At 30.1% G+C, this 22,490-nt stretch overlaps 1 protein-coding gene across 3 annotated transcripts; it reads right to left on the bottom strand.

The window, feature by feature from the left end:
• Nucleotides 1-3,842: 3,842 nt before the first annotated feature.
• On the bottom strand, nucleotides 3,843-20,581 carry LOC125064453 (annexin B9-like). Of its 3 annotated transcripts, XM_047671473.1 has the most exons (9): nucleotides 20,408-20,581; nucleotides 19,780-20,268; nucleotides 16,649-16,825; nucleotides 12,914-13,118; nucleotides 9,867-9,946; nucleotides 9,438-9,510; nucleotides 8,209-8,382; nucleotides 7,198-7,379; nucleotides 3,843-6,093 (listed from the first exon to the last, which is right to left on the bottom strand). In XM_047671473.1, the coding sequence occupies exons 1-9, from the start codon at nucleotides 20,420-20,422 to the stop codon at nucleotides 6,037-6,039; spliced, it is 1,452 nt and encodes a 483-aa protein (XP_047527429.1). In that variant the 5' UTR covers nucleotides 20,423-20,581; the 3' UTR covers nucleotides 3,843-6,036. The 3 variants fall into 3 exon arrangements, with proteins under 3 accessions (XP_047527429.1, XP_047527431.1, XP_047527430.1); XM_047671475.1 differs by lacking the exon at nucleotides 19,780-20,268 and having other exon boundaries at nucleotides 20,408-20,576; XM_047671474.1 differs by lacking the exons at nucleotides 19,780-20,268; nucleotides 20,408-20,581 and adding an exon at nucleotides 17,455-17,702.
• Nucleotides 20,582-22,490: the final 1,909 nt, after the last annotated feature.

Here is a 22,490-nt window from a genome sequence, read left to right as displayed (position 1 = left end):
GCGTTGTTTGAATTTAAGTTATTTGGATATTGTAGCGTGATTTTATTTTTATTCTATATATAATTCTAAAATAAAAGTAGCCTAAGTTACTTCTTATTACAGACATTACAGTTCAGACGTTCCTGAGATTAGCCGGAACAAACAGACAGACAGACAAAAATTGTAAAAAATGTTATTTTCATATATATGTGTATACATACATATGCATTTAGTGAAAATGGGTTATTTTAATATTACAAACAGACACTCCAATTTTATTATATGTATAGATGATATTGTTACATAAAGAATAAAATGTCCTGGATACCTACTCGAATAGAGTACGTTTTTATTTTTTACGCTTATGATACTTAAGCTTGGATGCTATAAGCTTGGATGTTGTTAGTGACAAAAATTTTTGCTGTCAAAGTTTTGCTGTGCTTTTATTAGGCAGGACGTGATTGTAAAACTCTTTAACATTAAATATTATTGGATAACTTTTGTGAAATTTTTAGTCGAAATGAATGTTACAAAATTATTTTTCTGTTGATAATCAAGTTTCATAATATGTATGACAATTATTTGACAATTAATAGAGGCGGATTAACCATGTCGGGGCCCCACGTCGCGCGCTTTTTAACTTTCTTTTTAAAACATTTTTTTCCTTCACAATGTTATCATTTATTCATAAGTAAGATATTTTATAACTTTATATATTTTATAATTACTTTTAAGACCTTATTTTCCTGCCTAGGGCCTAGCCGATACAGTTATATGCCGCCTGTAGATAATTCAAACTGTTATCAAAACTGATATAAACATAGTTTTGCGACAATATTACAAGATTTACTAATATTATTTTAATCCGAACCGTAAATACAATGATGGCAATACGTATTCACAAAACAGACAGATACGTAAATAATAATTAACTTGATTTTTCTTCTTATTTTAATTTACCTCGTATAATTGGGTGCTAAATAATTCATTATTCCCCAAACAGCTAAAATTCCACTTTAATAAGAAGCAGACGTCAACCTCAGGCGAAACTGATTGCCTGCATTTTGTTTGCAAATCTGATACCTCATTCATCAAGCGCTCTTTGGGAGCTTTCCTGTTTGATATATTTTTTTATTGTTTCTCAGACGATCCATCACTTGTCTATTAATCTGTAAATGAAAACTCTTCCTCGTTTATTTTAAAGGAAATTTACTTTACTTACCGAAGGAGGAAAAAATACAATTTTATTTATTTATTTTGTAGTATATAAAGACATCGATAAATTAATCGATTTATTACCAAATACATTTTATACATTTTATATTAATATACATTGGATACATTTTATATTAATATACAGTGTGATTTGCCTTAGAAATTGCAAATTATACAACATTTATGATACAAAAAGTTGCCAACTAAAATTTATACATTATAAAAAAAAAATGTAAGTATTTATTTGTGTTTTAATTCGAGCATTAAAATAATAGCCTTTAATTTAAAAAAAAAATCAAGTAACAATATTTGGCATAGTAAGAGACAATACTATAAATACTTAATTAAACATAATATTGAGCAGAAAAGAGGTAACCAATTTGGTAATATTGATATGATAAAACAAATCAGCTATTCCCTTTGTTGGTAACTCTTGTAGAACTTACATTTTATATTTTATAACCGCTTTTGAATTTCGTTCGCCGTTTTTGATTGGCATCCTTATAAATAATTATTTATATTTTTGTTAAATATATTTGCTAATATATATTTAATTATAACTTTGTAGCTTTTTAATTATTTATTTACATTTATTGCTAGCCAATAGTATTGTAACGTTTACGTAATTTCTGTAATTTATTTCGATAAGCATTTACGATTCTATAAGATTTAAAGTACAAAGATTAAATTATTTTATTTGTAGGAATTACTGATTAATTCATATCAATGAGATCTAGTTAGCAAAGTGCGATATATCGCGATTATTACGCAAATTGATTAACTCAGTGGTAGAGCAAGACTGTCTGCGTTTGAACCACGCATTCATTACACAATCCAGCTCGAAGAGTGTGTGAGCCAGTGTTACTACATGCATAAGGCATTTCTTAAAGCACCCATTTATAATATGGTATTATTACTTATTATATTTACCTGTGGCCGCATCAGGTAGTTCATTTGCCTATCTGCCTACTTACCATAAATAAAAAAAAGTCACTTCTTTAATCGGGGATAATGAAAATGTATTCTTCATTGTAAGCCAAAGCTAACGCCAATTAATTTTATTTTCTAGTATAACAAATATTATTCATCGATAAAAATTAATATTGAATTAAAATATAGTTCATTCTATAAACATCATAGCATAATTTTGTATAGAGGTAACAAGATGCGCGCTTGTCGCTGGAATACAAATTATCCAGATCATGTCATAGTTATATCAATGAAGTTTCACTGTCAGCTCGACGTTCAAAGCTGCCGTCTTCTTTTGACACTTTAATAAATTATCAATCGGTAAATTGAGATAGATTATTAACCATTTTTTTTCCTTTTTAAATTATGAATAACAAAAATATAACGAACAAAAGAGGTAAGATAGCCTTAAAATTGAATAATTAAAATCTTTCTAAGTGTTTCCATCGTCTAAATTATATTTTCACAAAGACTTTGTGACGGATCTCTTAATAGCTTGATTCCAAAGTCTGTTTATAACAATATTTATACGTTGTATAGATGAGCGTTTTACCTTTGTTACACCTAATGGAAACTGCTGATGTTACATACCTGTTCTGCTCAGTGTTGTGTTTCAAATACAGAACTTATTATATATGTGGGCGGAAAAATAGCAATTCTCCTGATTTTAAGTGGTCACCACTGCCGATAGACATAGGCGCAGTCAGAAATTTAATTTCTTATATCGTCAATGCCAACCATGAGAACTGAGATATTATGCTATTTGTGCCTTTAGTTATACTGGTTAACTTACACTTCAAACCGCAACACAACAATACGAACTATTGCTGCTTGGCGGTAGAATATATGATTAGTAGGCCCTACTTAGACAGATTTGCACAAAGTCCCACAAGTCAACGACCATTGGAAAATGCTAGCATATCATCAATATTAAAGTTACCTGGTCCAATAGTACACAAGGTGACAGGGAGGTCGTAGTTTTTGAGCATTGATAACCCGAAAGTATATTCATCTACATAATATTTACGCCTGTTAAAAGGTTAAGGCTCATGCTTGATCTTGTAAGGACGTCAGGATATCTAGCATTCTCCAAGAAAAGTAAACATATTGTCACGAATGTCTACCTTAAAGATCTCTGTGATCGGCGATAGAACCACGAAAAACACCTATTAGCGATGAACGGTTATGTTTTTGTGACGTTGATTGTAACTAGTGCTACGTCGCCTCTCGGTAAAAACTTTTTGAATTTTATTTTTATCACGTCACCATAAGATTAAAATATGATAATAAAATATGATAATATCCATGAGGAATAAAAAAAAATGAATGAAGATGAATTAAGTCATGTGTACCAAATTCAATATTAAAATTTTTATAATTTATATTTACAATATAATTTCATAAGGGGAAGAGTTATTTTTATTCTATATAGATTTGCAAATAACTTTATTTGATATATTTTTAAATAATATTTTATATATCTAAGTCGTTATTATTGTGTCGGTTTAGACATTAGTATTATTTTGCAAAAGTAATTATTAAAAAACAACCTTTTTAGATATTATTCTAAATGATCACATATTCTATTCTCTCTTAGATTCTTCAAGTCTTTCTTTAATTCTTCAATAAATCTGATTACATGAACGAACTCAGATAGACTCATAAATAAAACAACATCATTGATAAGAACATTTATTAGACACATCAATACAACAGTTTTATTTGTATAAACCGAAATAACCATTCATAACGTTATATAAAAGTATTTTGTTGGCCTCAAGTAGCACTATCGTTTCATTTTACCGCAAAGCCGATACAAGCGTTCGTAGCCACGTCTTTTAAATAGTTTATTTTTGATGTGAGATATCAATTCGCACCTTAGGAGTAAGATCGACAGCAAACAGTATGAGGCTCTTATGTCACTATGGTACCCCTCCCCCCGCTCTCTACTCCCCTTGGCCACGCAATGGCGCGTATACTTATATAATAATAATAATAAAAAAGATATTTATTCTATTAATGAAGCTGTTTATACTTATTTTAATAACAATCAAATTCGACCTTTTACATCTGCTAGACGTCCCGTAACGAGCATATTATGATTAGGTAATATAAAAAAGCTTAATAAGTAATAAAATTTGTAAGACCTTGTCAACGGATAACATTTTGCGTTTAAAAATATTAAAAAATCAGTGTATTTTAGTACAAATATATTGTTTATAGACGTGGCTATGTGGTATTAAAAACTATTCTTAATTCTAATAGTAATAAGAATAATTGTTGTTATAAAATTAAGGTGGGGATGAGATTCAATGTTGCCAGAACCGTAGTTTTTTTAAACATGTTTAATGTTATGCATCGATAAATCAAGAAGAGATAAAAAATATTAAGAAATTATAAACTGACAATCGTTGAGTTTAAACGAATCAAAGTAATAATACAGTATTATTTTTACGATAACTTTATAAATGCAATTAAATTCAAATAAAAATACAAAAGGCACGGCGGCAACGCCTCCCGAAGCACAGCGCAAAGGATTTATCGATTCGTATCAATGTTATCAACATAGCACATATCAAAAGCTGACAAAGGAGCTAATCAACACATTGTCGCACGTTCGCACGTTTCCGAACAAACGCAGACTCGTGTGTGTATAAATCTTGCTCTGCGCTGCGCTTTGACAGATGAGCGACAACGAATCTTTAAATAATTCAAGTAAAAACATGTACTTGTTTAAAGAAAATTCTATCTTAAAAATTGTGAACATTTCTTAATATAAAATACGCCTATGAAAAAATCGTATATTTGAAATGGGGCTCTCAATATCAATTGTTTTAATAAATATATATTAAGTCGTGTTAACGCAATTATATATATACCTAGAAATTTCGTTTCACGTGAAAACCAATAAATGTTATAAATATAATATATCATACGTGTAAATAAAATATGTATATTTATGTATTATAAAGGCACATTTTTTTTTAATAAGCACTTATAAAAATTCTTAAAACAGTTCTTTGCAATGTTCTTCCAATATTAGAAATGAATTAACAATTTTATCATAAAAAAGAATTTTGTGTATAATTTTTATTTTAAAACAACTACAGTTATAGAAACAATGTCTTTCGAGATAATGCATATATAAATGCATTTATGCAACAATTTATTCATTTAAATATAAATAAACACACGAGGTAAGACTTCAATTTCGTAAATAATTTTCTTAAAAATACAATTTTCGAAATCAGATCAATCGGACGGTTTGATTAATCATTTCAGCGAGATAATATGAAATATAAAATTTTATATTTTAATTCGTAATCTAATGTATATTATGAATGAATAATAATATTTTAATCACAAATATTCAATTGTTATGTCTTAAGGCATCATTGGGCCTTGTTGTTTAGTCATATTTCTATGACATTATTGTACGAACAGTAATAGTATATGTTTAACTCATTCAATGCCATGCAAGGTGCACTTAAATTTATCTTATAAACTTTTGGAACTTATTCCCTGATGCTGGTTCACTGAAGAGAACACAAATGTGGCACTTTAATCTAACATATGCAGGTGTCTTTCCTTGCTAAGCATGGGGTGAGGTGATAAGACTTGAAACCGGTTTATCTTCTACTGAACCATTTAAATTTAAATGAGTGCTTTCTTGTAAATATCTGCTGCACGACAATGAATGAGTTGGCATAGTATACTTATCATTATATACGTTATATAATAGAAATTTAGAGTTCAAATATAAAATATATCACTTACACAATAAAATTGTAAATGACTTATAATGAGATTACACAAGCCTTTGAGACACGGTGTCACACAAGAGGAAAAAATGCGTGAATATAATCAACTTGTCTAATAAAGACCGAGAAGACCCAGAAGGCACTTCTTGTAGTGACCGGAGCAATCACCCTGAAACAAAGAAATTAATATGAATTATTATTAAATATATACTAGCTGAACCTGCGGCTTTACCTGCGCGAAATTTATAAAACACAAATTTGTAACCACCGTTTTACCCCCTTAGGGGTGGAGTTTCGTAAAATCCGTTCTTAGGGGATATCTGCACCCTATAAGGAACCTACCTGCCAAATTTCTAGTCAGTAGTTAGTTAGGTGATATCGTTTCTGAGATTTCGTGATTAATCAATGAGAATTTAGCTTTTACATACATATATAAAATAGAAACATATATTTGAAACGAAGTTCCTTTCCGAAATCGTCACGTGAGGAAAAGCGTTGCACCCCCTACAAGGTAACATATTTTTCTCTTTCTCTTTCTATTGTATACGGTTTTATATCATTATTTAAACTTATTCTCGTTATTGTTTTAACTCACACGAGATTTTTAATAACAATTTTGGTCATCGTCATTGAATTATTTTCAGTTAATTACATAATATAATATATACATAACATAAATACATAATCACAGCGAAAGCAACTTCGTTTCAACCGTGTGTCCTGACACCTCGAAAATAAAATCAGAGCTATAGACAAATAAATATAAAGTACAAAAAAATATCATACAACACAATGACAGAGGTACAAAAGACAAATGAACAACTGACATTTAATCGACATGATATAATACTAAATCTCAACAATGAGATTATGAGGAATCTATGAATTCTATAGCATTTATTATGAAGTTCTTAAAACAGTAATGTATTGTAATACATATATTAATCTAGTACTGTTTGTAGTAATTAAAACAACAGAGCTATCAGTAATTCGTATGGAATATATGAAGGTTTCTTTATCTCTACTCCTCCTGTGATTTGAATAGATTTTTTGAGATCTTACGACAATAACACCTTATAATATTCGTCATTGCCTTGTCGTTAGAACGCGTTAATCTTAACCGAAGATTGTGAGGTTAAGCGAAAGGAAGCGCCACTACGTTTTCATGTGATTTTTTTACGGTAAACTAAAATGTCGACATTCATTGCCCGACTAGCTATATAGGGTTTAAAAAAGATAGAACAGCAAGATTTTTTTCGAACTGTGTACTTACCTCAATCCAGCTCTGAAGAGTTTCCCCATATTTAGACTGGAACATGTCAGCGATGTCTCCGAGATCAACCTCACATCTGGTCACCATGATGCGGATCAGCTGACGGTCGTTTGTGCCGAGGCCCTTCATGGACTTGTGGAGACGTTCAGCGAAGAATAACGGCTTGTTGCGGACCACTTTCACTGTGAATAATTTTAATTTAAATTAGATAAATTTAAATAAAAATTTTAACACTAGTAAAATTACCCAATAAGATTTGTACCTTTCTTAGATGTTATTGAAATATATACAATATGTAGAAACATTTAAATTTAGCCCATATAATGTTTCGATGATTCAGATCTATCAAAATATTAGTTCAGAATTATATAAATAGATTTCATTGTATATAATTTAGGAAATTTTAGAAATAGACACATGATACATAGATCTTCCTTAATAACTTTTTAAGTAATGTCATTGTCAATGTGTCACTTATCGTCAGATTTGAGCTGTCCCTTATGATTGTGACTACATTTGACATTGTTGACATATGTAGCCGACATATAATGATTCAGTTCTAGAATAGCTAATGAGTATGATTTACCTTGTCATACATCCGGCTTGAATGAGTGAAACAGTGTAACTTTACTATGAGACAAATGACAGTGCGTTTAAAACTATATAGACTTTTAGTTATATAGACTTATTGGCATATTTAGAGTATAAACAGAGTTTATATTCTTGTCTTTAGTTATCGTACTATGGACTGTTTGCCATATATGTATTTTTTTTTCAATATAATATAGGTATGTAGGACTGATAAATAGGCCACGTGATGGTAAGTTGTGACTTGGCACTGCATGAAATTTAAGCCATTCCTTACATCAACAATGCGACCATGCGACAAATTTGGGATAGAATTGGGAGCTAAGATGTTATGTACCTTGTGTCCATAGGCTTATCTTACATTATTATATTTTTTTAAATTTCGAATTGGTAAGCCACCTTATTGTAAGTTATTAGACTCACCAATAGCTCGCATAGCCTTTTCAAGGTCACCGGAGAATTCGGCCTTGATAGCGTCATCTATGTCGTGGCCGGTAAGGAATTGGTATTCTTGGAAGATAGCTGCCAGTTGTGGGAAAGAACGGGAACAAAGCACCGCGTTGAACACTGATTCGTCTGTGCCGAGACGAAGCTCACCTGAAATACAGAAAGATTTATATAAACACTTTTTTTAATCATAATTTCGTAGTTGAATTTAGTATATCTTTGCATAAATTTTCTCTCTTTTCTCTATATCATACCTAAATTAGTTAAGTAACAATTACATAATTCCAACTTCTCATACATTGTTCAAAGCGGTAGTAAAAATGTAGAAATAAATTTTGGTATAGAACGATTCACTCTCGAAAGCTTACATGTGTGACGCTTGTCCTGACAAGATGTCTTAGTGTGCGTCCGATGACTAATGTAAGAATTAAGACGGCTGACAAAAACAAATTACATTATGTACGCCGATAATTTAACATAGAGGGGCGCGTCTTCGAGAATGAACCGATCTGTTTACCGTGAAAGTTGGCACTTGGCATAAATGTATTATTTTATAAATAGTAGTTATAGTAGATTGCTACTTTGTTATGACTCGTCGCTAGATGGCGCTGCCATACAATATATAAATCATATGTACAAACTTATATATCAAACATATTGGTTATACCAAACGAATACAATTATTTCGTGGTACAGTTTAAAATTTATTATTCACATTATTATCATATATAATTGAATTTATATTGGTAATTTTAATTTAAACCGTCTCAAAAGTTGATATCGAGTTGTGGGTTCGAAAAAAGTTTTTAGTAAATTTAATATTTAACTTGACGCTAGAGATAGAAAAGATATCGAACTTAGCTTTCGTCCAAATCGTTTGTCAATTGATCGAAAGACAATGTCAAGGCCATTGATCGTTTAAAAATAAACAACATAGCATTTGGTATATATATGACCGTCAAATTGTGAATACCTTTAGATTTAAATTAGATTAGAAACAATTGAATGTATATAATTTTGAGTCTTTATAATTTAATTTACTTTATCTTCAAAAGATAATGCTAAAATAAATTATAGCAATATTTATAGTTCAGGAACGGTATATACAATTTTGCTGACATACATAATATAATATTATATAAACAAGGAAACTTCATAAATTGTATAACAGCCTCTAAATTAATAATGTTATAAAGAAAAATTACCTGCTTGTAACAGGCTTCTGGCATCTTCACGGGCCTTCCCCTGATCCACGTGAAAATCTTCAGATCTATTACCCTGTGAATAAAAATAGTTCAATTGAAACCTTACATACGTTTTTACGAGTAGTTACTATAGATATGTATATGATAAGAGCTCGAAGTTCGTATTCGTTTATATTCATATATTGCATATGATTATTATATGTATAAAAAAGTAACTAAAGACGTTACCGGTTCTTCTCGGTAGAACAACATCCCGAACGGGTAGCGTTATATTAAATTTAATCTTGCTAAAGGACGATTCAAAGGTGTTTGTAATAGACATGAAGTATAGCATGATTTTATTTTAATTTAAATTAATTTAAAATTCAAAATATTTTTTATTAATATTTTACTCGAGACATGATTCGTAAATACAACAACAGATATTACCATGCACAGTGACGTCATAAGCCTCTTGAAATTCCCTGATGTATCGCCGCGTAAGTCATCCTCGAGAAGTGTTCCGTAAACTGTAACAAAAACAATTATTTTATATTAAATACGAACGCACAATTCGATGTAAAACCCGTGTTTAGACAAAGTTTAAGATAAGGTGACACAGCTTTGCGCAAGTATGTCTGCACAGGTATCACCCACTCATTATATTCTGTCGCTTTGAAGGGTGAGCGAACCGCAATCATATAATTACAAACACAAGAGTTATATATCATCTATCAAAGCGATGGTTAATATTACTTAGTGTCTATGTGCGGCTGTAACCACTTACCATCCAGGTGACCCACTGGCCAGTCAGTGTAAAATAAAAAAAAATAAAAATAGACAATATTAAGGCAGATTTTTATAATAAACAAACACTGATAAGTAACAAATGCTACAATCTTATAAATAAACACAAGACGTTATTTTCGTAATCAAGTTATCTTATCTAAAACATAAAAAATATCAACACGGTCAATATAACGCAACCTAATTAGTATAAAAAGTCAATGACCGACAAAACTTGAAGATTCATTTGTCTCCGCGTGAAAGCCTAGACGTAATAAAAGTAGACCATTTATACCATATATTAAACAGTAATTCATCAAATTTTGGCCACGTCCCAACGGTTTCCTACACTTTATATTTTTCTCATTCACAACAACCGATTATTGATGACTCAGCTTTCTGACGAGGAAAAATATTACGACCATGACTCGAGCCTGATTAAATCGATACTGCTAGCCAGCTAAAGGTCATGAAATATATGTTAGCAGTTTTAGTAACATTAAAAAGACGAAAACGTGAACATTTAACAAAATCCATAAAAGGTAGACGTATAAAATTAAAAGAAAACTCAAAAAGACTGAAGAAATAAATATGTATGCGTGAGAGTCAAATCATGTTTGACTTACGTCATTTATCACGCAATGATCTGTATGTATGTTTCGGGAAAACACCGTTCCCTTTGTCATGAACACGCGTCGTAATGACGTCAGACGTCAATGATGTGTACTTATATCTTTAGTCTTCCCGATACACGACGAGCACTCCTCGACGAATAACATGTTTGGTATGTAATTAAAGTATCGTTAACAGAGACATACATTAAGTTCTTTGAAAAAATTTGAGTATCGTTTTATTACAAAATACTTATGTAGTGTGGTCGATATCCTTAATTTAAAATTTTGAGTAAAAGATATCAACAAAACAAACGAATAAAAAAAAGAATATCGGTTCACAAAAATGGAAGGAAAAGGGACTGAACCGTATCGGCTTTGCCTATTTATGTACATATATATAGGTACATATTATCAGTATGGTTAAACTTAAGAATTACCATTTTAGTAACACGCTTGATAAGGAAATAGTTCATTTCAACTCGAGGAAGTATCCCCACAATCCAGGAATGTGGTTTCACGGTAACGATGGCGAACATCATTGAGCATAGAATTGTTTGTATCCTATCGTCATTTACCTGAATTAAACCTATTTACGGTCACTTGTAAATTGAAAACTAAATTATACCTGTTATCACGCTCAATCAATTTTGTACTGCTTTAACGTGAATTTTAAATAGAATTGGCATTGTGGTTTCTCAAATAGGGATTCATATGTACGAGTTTTTTTTAAAAAGAATATTAACAATTTTTTTTTTTTTATTATTCTTTATCGTACAAATAAAACATGTACAGAGGGCGGACTTAAAGCTATAACAGCATATTTCCCAAATTAATTTATATATAGCGATATTGACGCTTTAGTCAATAAATTACATTTTTTTACATTAACAGCCTGTAAATTTCCCACTGCAGGGCTAAGGCCCTCCTATCCCATTGAGGAGAAGGTTTGAAGAATATGCTCCTATAATATATAATATACTTATTATTATAGCAAAATGTATGTGTTTTATACTAGGTCCCTTACTAATACTAATCGTTGTATAGCGTGTGTATTGTCTTCTTCTTTCAAATATATAAATTACTGAGATGAAAAAAGAGAGATACATTTTTTTTTTTAAATATAGATTTACGCAGTTCTAGGGTAACGTAGTTTTTTTCCAATTTTAAAATCATTCAGTATGCTTCCAAGTACCACTGGACTTGTTACCAATGATTCACGGCTTGTAAGAGTCTTTGAATCAAAGATAATATTTCGAATTGATTTTGACATAGTTGTATACACACACACAGATATTAAGACGTCATAGTATTTTGAGTTTGTATAATAAAAATATAAGCTTATTTTTAATATAAAAATACCTTTATAGATACTACGATTAGTATGATTTCAAATACAATATCAAAAAACAAAGAAGGCAGAACATTGGGATTTCCCGATGAGGAAACAATATTTATATTTAACATGGCCATCTAGTGCAAGTATGACAAGTTATTTTAAGGAAATTGAACAAAGATAATAAATATCTACCAACGGTTGCCTACCTATGCTTGTCTATACGTATATCAATAACTTCCATATTTTGATACTTACTAGCGAGAGGATTGAGTGTTGTACTAATACAGTTATTTGTTTTTATTTTAACAGGTCAATTTCCGGCTGCAAATATAAAATTTTCAAACTACCAATGACGAAGTTTTAGTTTTTATCAAAATCGAACCCGAAATCATTTTAAGTATTTTTGGCTATTCTTTATAGTTTCGGATTTAAAAAAACCACTCCCAGTTGAAAAAATCAGCCTTCATACATACCATAAAGTTCCTACTCCTTATATTTTATTTGAAATGTGAAAGATATTTTTTACTTTATATGATAAAATATAATGCTTATATGTGTATGTCGGTGTAATAAATACAAATTATATATATGTTTTTTATTGCACTTTGTTATTTAACTCTTGGATGTATTATTTTTATCTATATCTGTTTCATTTTTTTCTGGAAGAACAATTCGATTGCAAAAGCATGTACATTATATCTATATGCAATTTTCGTGCTGTACGTTCATAAAATAAATTAAAAAAAAATAACATTACTTACTTGCAGTGTACGCTTGTTTGATGACGTTGATCTCGTGGTTGGACATGGTGCACATGACCTCAATGAGCACATCTTCGTCAGTTCCAATGCCCGCCGTCGCATCGTGGAGTTCCTTTGCATAGAACTGCGGTAATGGCGTCATGAGAGCCACTAGCAAATCTTCGAATTTGCCACTGGTTTCGCTCTTCAAATCCGACACCAGTTCCTATATGATAAATTTATAGATAATGTGATCGTTGCCTTATCTTTATTGTTTATACACAGATAAAATATAATTATGTTTGGATATTATCTATTATGTTTGTTTATCTATTTAGAGATGAGATAAAAGATAGATGTGATATGATGAAAATCAGTCATTTTTATCACGTACAAATAATAACATAACTTATTAATTTAATTTTTGGATTATTTATCTACAAATACAATAATTATCTGTATTAATCATTTCGTGCAGGTCTACGATAGACCCAATCGAAATCTATCCAAAATTATAAACGGTAAAAAAATGATGGTTTTTTAGTCGACAACATATATTCGTATAATCGAGATAATTCCATAATAAATCCATAAGCTTCAATAACATGAAGTTCAACGGGCGGCCATGTTTGATGTTTACGGGTGCGTTCAGTAATAATTTCGTGCAGGGGTACGGTAGACTCAATGGAAACTTATCCACAATAAATTATTAATATATAATAAACCGTAATTGTTTACTTTCATTTTGTTTTTTATCTAGTTTTTATATAAATTAATTCCTCAGACAATCTCATATATTATGCCAATAACTTATCACATATTTTATTGGCCTCATTAAACTAATTTAAATATGAAATTAGGCTTTACTCAAAATTAATGAACAATGAAATGTAATATTACTTAGAGCATAAAAAATCCACAGAGTATAATTTAAAGGCCATTTTCAAATTGTAAATATACAAACAATTTTAAGACTTAACCCTTTATAATAGAACGTAAATTAGTTTGAACGAAAACATTTAATCTACTAATGGACATCGTGTTCATTCAATTAGAGCAAATAAAACAAGAAAAGTCAATATCACTTTGAAAGTTATTTTATAGCTCTAAGCAGATTAAAAAAAAAAAAATTATTCGTCGGACATATGGATGTTTCGATGAAAATGTCTTTAAAATAATTATCTTCTGTTAAGATTCACGTGTTTTAATAATTGAGCCATCATGGCTTGGCTACTTATTATATTTTATACATATTTTCTACTTATGCCATTCCATTGTAACGAAAATATAGCGTAGCGTAAAAGGCATTCAAAACATAATTCCAATTTTTATTCAAGCAACAGATCACTAATTTAAAAAAAAAATGTCAACAATTAATAAAAAAATAGAATATTAAGTTTTAAAAAGAAGATGTTGTTTAGGTTATATTTAAATTTTTATTGTAATCGAACAAAATTTTTATTTACATTAATCCGATAAATGGATGATTAGCATAGTCCTTTTTTTAAAAGTACACCTCTTGCTTGTTATAAATCGGATGAAATTTTTACATATGACCTTTTACCGTATCAGCAGCAATAACCAATATATTTTATTGTATATATATATAGATAACCTGTAATATATTTTATTTTTTTAACTTCTATTAAGATAAGAATGTCTCATTTTATGTGGACTTGCAGGAATGCGTTTTATCATTATCGTTACTAGATATGAGTTATTTCTGTTTGAGCATAATTCAAAAATAAGGCGTTATGTATATTATCTATTTGAGACCATTTGATTTGAATATAAAAATATGGTTGTACCATCGTTTTTACTTAGTGGTACAACCTCGACTGGGTAGGTTCCACCCACTCAACAGATATTCTACCGCACAACAGCAATACTTAGTATCGTTTTGTTCCGGTTTGAAGGTTGAGTGTGCCAGAGTAAATGGTTAATATTTCTTACAGCACCTATATGTGTACAGGCGTGACCACTCGCCATCAGGCGGCCCATTTACCCGTCCGTCCGATCTATTGTGTTAAAATAAATAAAATAAAAAAAGTAGTTTAATGAATCTTTTTATAATGAAGAGGTCCTAAGATATAAAATCAATAACCATGTTATTAAACTATTTCTATTGTACGTATGTAACTTAATTACTTTATTGTAAAGAGATTCATATTACGATGAAACCGACATGTTTTAAAAACTCGATGTGTTATAGTTCTAACTAAAAACTGCTCAACTTTTTATTTTTATTGGGTTTTCAACTGACGCTGGCATACAGATCGGCCTGACGACGACAGCTGACATTGACTGATTACAAAGTCAATTTACTCATCACTGTAAAGTCGGGCTTCCATCGGAAGTGTTATAACAAAACATTGATAACGTATCAGTAGAGATGGTAAATTCTAAATTTAAAACACCCTTGTGGTTTGATGTCGATGTTTGGGTGTGTGCAAACACACACAGAAAGACTTACACAATTGTGTCTACATACATTTGCAAAAATATATTGTCAAGTTAATGTAATTAAACAAATATTGTCGCTTATAAACTTGCAATAATTTTCCGAAATTTTCATGTCAAGAAAATGTTGGCTGCCAAAATGCCAGCCATGCCAACTGGGTACGGCAATTATTTATTTTTTCGGCAGGTTTCAGTGATCCTTTTTTTTTAAATAACTTTTTACTTTACCCAGTTCTATAAATATAATCTTACACTAAACAGTTTCCGTAAGATATCGCTATTAATTCTCATATAACGCGAAAAATAAAACCTTAGTATTCAATCTTTTACTACCATATAGTTTTTATTTTCCCTTGATTTTTAGCTTTGACCTTAAAATAATTCAGTTAAGTAGTTTATAAACTGTATAACTGTATAAATCAACATGCGATTCGAGAAGCTTTTTAAAAAAAAAAAAAATAAGATGTATTAAGTGACGCTTTTGGATGTATTCCAATATTCCCAAAGATCATGATCAACCCAGTTTGCTAGTCGTACTTATCAACGCCGTTTGTTTTGCGAATGTTAAACAATTTTGCAATGAAAAATTATCAATATTTATTTGATCTAAGTAGGGAAAATAACGAAGTCTGTTTAATTCCATCTCTATTCACTCCAGTTGATATGATTATAATGTAAATTATCTTCACAAACAAAGTCGTGACTAGTTATCTGTTTCCTAGGGAAAATTAAAAGATAAAAGTAAACAACTTACGATAGTTATAAAAATACGAATAAATACTTCATGTATAGCACTCTATTCAACTTGGTAGCATTTGAGATGAAATCTAGAATATTTTGAGTCGAAAACTTTTCACTAAATAAGTCATTCAAAAATTAATTACCTAAGAATTTTTCGCAGTTCTTGGGACGATTACATTATTTTAATATAACAATGTAAACTTTATGTCCGGTGGATATCATATAAACATTACGGTCGACTCTTACCATTAATTAGGTTACCGATAAGAATCTGATAGATTTATCATCGTAATAATTTCTGTTTTATTCCCATTAACGTCGTCGATTTCCAATCACCCCAGATATCATGGATGAATAGTGTTATAATTTTTTATTTAATTAATTTTATTTAAAAAAAAATTGATTCGATCTCCTTGGTGATCATCTTTACATATTGATAGCTTATAATTGAGATTCATATTTACGAGTGAGAATGTAAAAAATGTCAGAGCCAATACGAATATAATGATGTGATGCCCGAGTGATGATTTTCAATGAAAAAACAAACATATTCACCTTTCCATAAAGAGTTTTGAACTCGAACGCAATACGGAGACGTTGTTCGTTACTGCGACGAGTCAATACTTGAATAATCGACTTTTCATCGGTTCCGAATCCTTTCATAGCCTTTCGCAGGATCGCCGCATCTTCACGAGGGTCGAAGGGATTCACTGGTACTACTGTAGGTTTGGACTGTGAATTGAGTAATACAATTAAACGATATATCGTAAAGACTTTAAGATCAAATTATAACTAGTTAAAAAAGCAAGTATATACAAGTATATACAATATATAAGCAATACCTACATGCATGAAATATGTTAGATGATGAAGATAAATATGGAAGTGTTTTAACTTACTATTTATCAGTGTTTAATGTTAACTTGCATATTATTTAGTGAAATCAATATTAATGGATTTTAATTTCAATTGTAGTTAAAACCAAATTGATTCTTACTCGGAATTTTATATTTAACAAGAAAAATTAAACATTTACGTAATTAAAAAAACATTATTTATCTTTTTGTAAAATTTTATATAATTTATATTTAAATATTTCGACTTAATTCTTAATGTTTGTTTTAATCTACTTAAAAATGTTGACAGCTTACCAAAAGGTATACTAGTAAAGATAAGAGGAATGATATGCAATCAAATAACACAATTTCTACGACAAAAAAAAATCACTGAATAAATTAGGATTTGGTGCTATATAAGTAAATTAGCATCGTTCATGAGATTTCCGCCCATTTCATTCACATAGTACATGCAAATTAAAGTAGGCATAAAGAACGAATACACCGAGAAAAGCTATTAAATACCGTGTAACGAAACGACTTGAACCCACGCCGTATGCCAATTGACGCTCTGTAGATGCTGCGCATACTCGAATTTGACGTTACCGAAGACATATTACCTTATTCAAACGAAACTATCACGAATTAACAAACATTAAAACACACGCAATATAATTACATCACAACCCACCATATCACGAATTAATGATGGTATAGTACGAAAACAGAGGTGGGTTTTAAAGCAACTACATCCATTGTAGTGGGGATCGAAGCCGAGACTGAATCGTTGGTTATTGTGATAAATGTACGCGGAGAGACGAAGTGACCATAACAATGTAATTGCAGTAAACTGTTCCTTGAATAGAGTCACTGTGTAGGTATGGCATCAGGATCTTATACTTATGTATACGTGTACGATACTCGTCAAGTTTCGTGTCAAGTTGAACGAAATTCAATTCATCGTAATCCTAGACGAAAACGAATTTATTTATTAACTACTAAATCGATTATCAAAAATTTTAGCATACAAGTTGTCAAGGTATATAAATGGACATAGGCTAACCTAACATCCGACACGTCCTCCCCCTCAGACGAGGTAGCAGTCACGAGCAATAACTAGTGTAAAATAAATTTGCAATTAACTGAATTATACATTAATGCGCCATACAGATTGTCAGATTGGTAAAAGAATATACTATTAATAGCAAAAATAGTATGGCTGATAAGTAAGTGCAACTGCAGTTTTATAATATAAAATTATTTATAAAATAAATCTTATTATTTATTAACTACCTGCCTAAGTATATCAATTTTATTGAATACTAATTTGAAATATAAAAAAGATATTATTGATATCTTTTTAAAATTGAATAATAAGCCTGTCATATCATATATGTGACACTGGCTGAATATTTTGCAGCCAACAAAGATACAGGCAAAAAAATGCTTTTAATTAAAAAAAAAAACATTTATCCAAAAATTTAAGCCAAAAGAAATAATAATAATCTCACACCTCCCATATAATCTGATTTTCTGTAATGAAATAATACTTTAGTGGAACATGTTAATAACCCTTCAAATCATTAATATGACCAATCAGTATCTTCTTCCTTCATGTATATATAAAATTCACATATAAAATAAGGACACAAAAATGATAGGTGAATGAGTGTATGAACATTAGTAGTAAATTACCAAATTTTGGCTCTAAAGTGAGTAAAACATCTCACTTGCAAATGTGAAAATGAATTTTGCAACATTTATATCCAAAACATTACAGCAAAGTTACATCTTGTTAATATATGATATAAATACCAAATACTCTGCAAAAGTTCATTTCCCTTAAGAAGGTTTAGAGTCATGCCGCTTCAGTGTGCTTCAGGGTTAGTGGAAATACTAATCAACTTAAAAAACTTGTATCAAGATAATTTAATTCAAATAATTTTATTTAGTTACTAATATCAAATTAATTATAAAAATGTTTATAATCTAAATATTACTCAGTGTGAGTAATATTTAGATTGAGAGTTCTTTGAAATATGTGCACTACATTCTGAATAATATATCCACTATTTGATTCTGAATAAAAATGAATTGGCACAATGCCACTTATCAGTGTTTAATCTCATAGTACAATAGTACATGTATGTGTCAATGTGTACCTGAACCATGTATGTATAATGAATGAATAATAATGTTAAAAGTACATTATGGTGTAAGGTTTCACTAATAAATGAAAGTGTTAATAATGATAATGATATTTATTTTTAGAATATGCATCAGTTCACAATTTATGGTTAATCTTAGTAATTCTGATTTCACTGTCATGAGTTTTTTTTTTTGTTTTTATATTTATAGTAAAGGCAACAAAAATTAAGGCTCGAAAAAGGTAAGAATTATTGTTGTTGAAGTTATATAAAATAATTGTAATCATGATAAAATTTTTACATTGCCTTTAATTCAAATTTATTGAGAGTATTAAATTGATAATAAGATTTTAACATTATATTTGTTTAATGAGGGCTATATTCAATCTTTAGTATACATTTTCAGCTTATTTGGTCAATAAATTTATTTACTAATGTTAAGTAATAATGTGCAAACTCATGATATTGTTAAGCCTAAAGTGAAACTTAAAGGGACAGTACAGACACAATAGCCAAGTAATTGTTTTAAAAAAATGATAATATTGTTAGTGACAGTTCATAATGATTTTGATAAAAGCATTAAACACAATAAACTTAAACATGTAAGCATAAAAAGCGACAATTCTATGCCAATGTTTTGCTTATCACAAAATATAAAATAACATACAGCTTGTAAGGTTAGAATTTAATTTAAGAAATTTACCTTCGGCTCATGCTCTGGACTCGAAGTAACACTATAAGCTTGATGACTTTGTACCGTTGATTGAGGATACCCCTGATATTGATTAGACTGTTGATAACTAGAACTTTGAGGATAACCTTGCTGTGTTGGTACAGATTGAGCAGGCTGATAGCCTTGAGCTGGAGGATAGCCTTGAGCAGGAGGATAACCTTGAGCAGAATTTGGCTGGGGATATCCCTGACTTGGGTAACCAGAACTAGGTTGTGCGTAACCTTGCGATTGCGGATACCCTTGAGTTTGTTGAGGGTACCCTTGTGATTGTTGTGGATATCCTTGAGATTGTTGTGGATAGCCTTGCGTTTGTTGCGGATAGGCAGACCCTGTGTTAGGATAACCAGGTTGAGGCGCTGGATATCCCATCGTAGGGAAGCCTGGCATCGGCATCGGGTTTCCAAAAGACTGCGGGGCTGAGTTGCTAAATCCGATATTGTGTAGGTAACGTGGCTGACCCTTGAAACGAAACGAATACCTTTATAATTACCTGCGTACGTACGTACCTACACGACGTAAGTATTTTGTGATAAACAAAACAAAGATTTCTACTTATACAGCCATTTTAAATATTTACACTTTCACACATTGTACTTACTTGATAAGGATTCATTTTGTATAACTTAAGTTGATATTGATATTAAGTACACAAAATTTAATATAGTTAAGTGATGTACAGTTATAACACTAAGTTTCGTTATACACTCGCAAGCTTGAACAACTTTTGTGTCAATGACAGCCAAGCGTTTGCAAATTGCGGCTCCGATCTTGCCTCCGGTGACGAATTGAGTTGATGACATCACAGTGACGTTCGGATATTGCTAGGGATGGTGTAATTTTATCGAACATTTTGTTGTCTATGCTCATATTTAACATTCTACATTTATTTTACCGTTATGTTCAATCAAACATTGTATGGAAAATATAATAAAAATAAATAATTTAAATTAAAAAATACAAAAACGAAAAATGAACTTTTTGCATAAAGAACAATCAGAGCCAATTATTTTTTAACATTCTACAATTATTTTTGTTACAAAGATCTATATGTAGATAGATAAATTATATAATTAAGATGATATTATATGATATATCGGTTATTCTTGGACTACAATAATTCACAGTACCAGCCCGGAGTCACATGGAATGTACATAAAGCTGTTAGTTCTGTACATCCATCTGCGTGTACTTTATGGTCCTGCGGCAGAACACTCGCCAGTCGTGTTGGATAGTTCTCCCATATTATAATTAAGCGATTGAGAACATAAAAATAACACCAGTATTTTGCATATACTTGTAAACAATAATATCGTACTTTCTTATGTAAATTAAGGAATCGTAGCCAAACAATGGAGGCGCTGTTAAATTGTTATGGATCAATAAACTTATAAGAAGTTGATAACTTCGCGATTTGGCAAAAATATCTTCGTCATAAAACAAGTATTACTCACTCTAATAATAAAGATGACTAAAATCATGACACTATAATACGTCATACGTCACACCAGTAATGTTTTTATTTCTAAGTAGTACGTCATAGGCAATGTCGTAACATTATTCAGTCAATGAGTATTCCGTAGAATACTTAAAACCATTTAAATCCTTTCCAATAGATTATTTTCATTGCAAGTAGTGATTAATAAAACAGATTGACTGATTTTATTCGAGTTTAATCAATAATTTTTAGCTTAAATTTTTATTTTAATTTTTTTTATTTTAAATTACATACTGTATTTTAAATACAAAATATATAGGTTTATACGTTTAAAGAAAAGAATATTTTTTGTAATAGGTACCACACAAATATTAGTTAATAGTATGTTAACCGCAGATTCTATAAATGGTTTTGTATATTATGGTGCGTAATATCACGTGTGATCGCATAGTTAGATATAGATAGTATAGAATAGACACATACATAAATTTTATATTATTAGTAATGCCATCGATTTCGATAGAAAAGTAAATATTACATTTAGTTACTATTATTATTACTCAGGTTTGTTTCATTAACAACTCCTGTTTGAATTACAATAAAATATTACCTTTAATTGATATATTGCTATACTATTAGCATAGGCGTAATATTTCTCCATTAAAATATACATACAATAATATAATTATTGATAGGAATATAAATCATATTATAATCGTTATTATACAAGGTAGGTTCACTTTCACTATTGGTAACTTTAACTAAGTACTTTTTAAATATGTTGTTTTGTGGCAAAATTTGCTTACTTGGGTGATCATAGACTGCTACGCGTCTTTTAATTTTTTCTGTAAATTTTGCACTTAAGATTCAAGACAATTAGTAGTATGGAATGAATATGTAAGAAGATTTATTATATTAGTATTTATGTTAAAAAACTATCTTTCCAAATATACGACTTTGAAAAGGCGCTGGTATATCTAGAGTCAAATTTAGAAAATTTGGAACCTTTCAGTTCATTACAGTAGCCTCTGTAGTAGTTTCTGTAGTGTATCTGTAGTAGTAGTAGTTCTGATAATTTAAGAGAGTGATATTTTATAATGAGAATAAAATTTGTAACTCCTCGAAGAGGTGCGTGGTGTGTGTGTCCGGAATCTGTTCATTAGAAACAAACAATTTTATTATCCTTCATTTACTTTTTCTAATTATCTATTGCTATCTCTATAAAATATTAAAAAAGTCACCTTCT

The sequence above is a fragment of the Vanessa atalanta genome, chromosome 6 (assembly GCF_905147765.1).
Source record: "Vanessa atalanta chromosome 6, ilVanAtal1.2, whole genome shotgun sequence".
In the NCBI taxonomy this organism is placed as follows: Eukaryota; Metazoa; Arthropoda; class Insecta; order Lepidoptera; family Nymphalidae; genus Vanessa; species Vanessa atalanta.
Note: the sequence above shows the minus strand (reverse complement) of the source record. Positions and strands in the feature narration are given on the sequence as shown.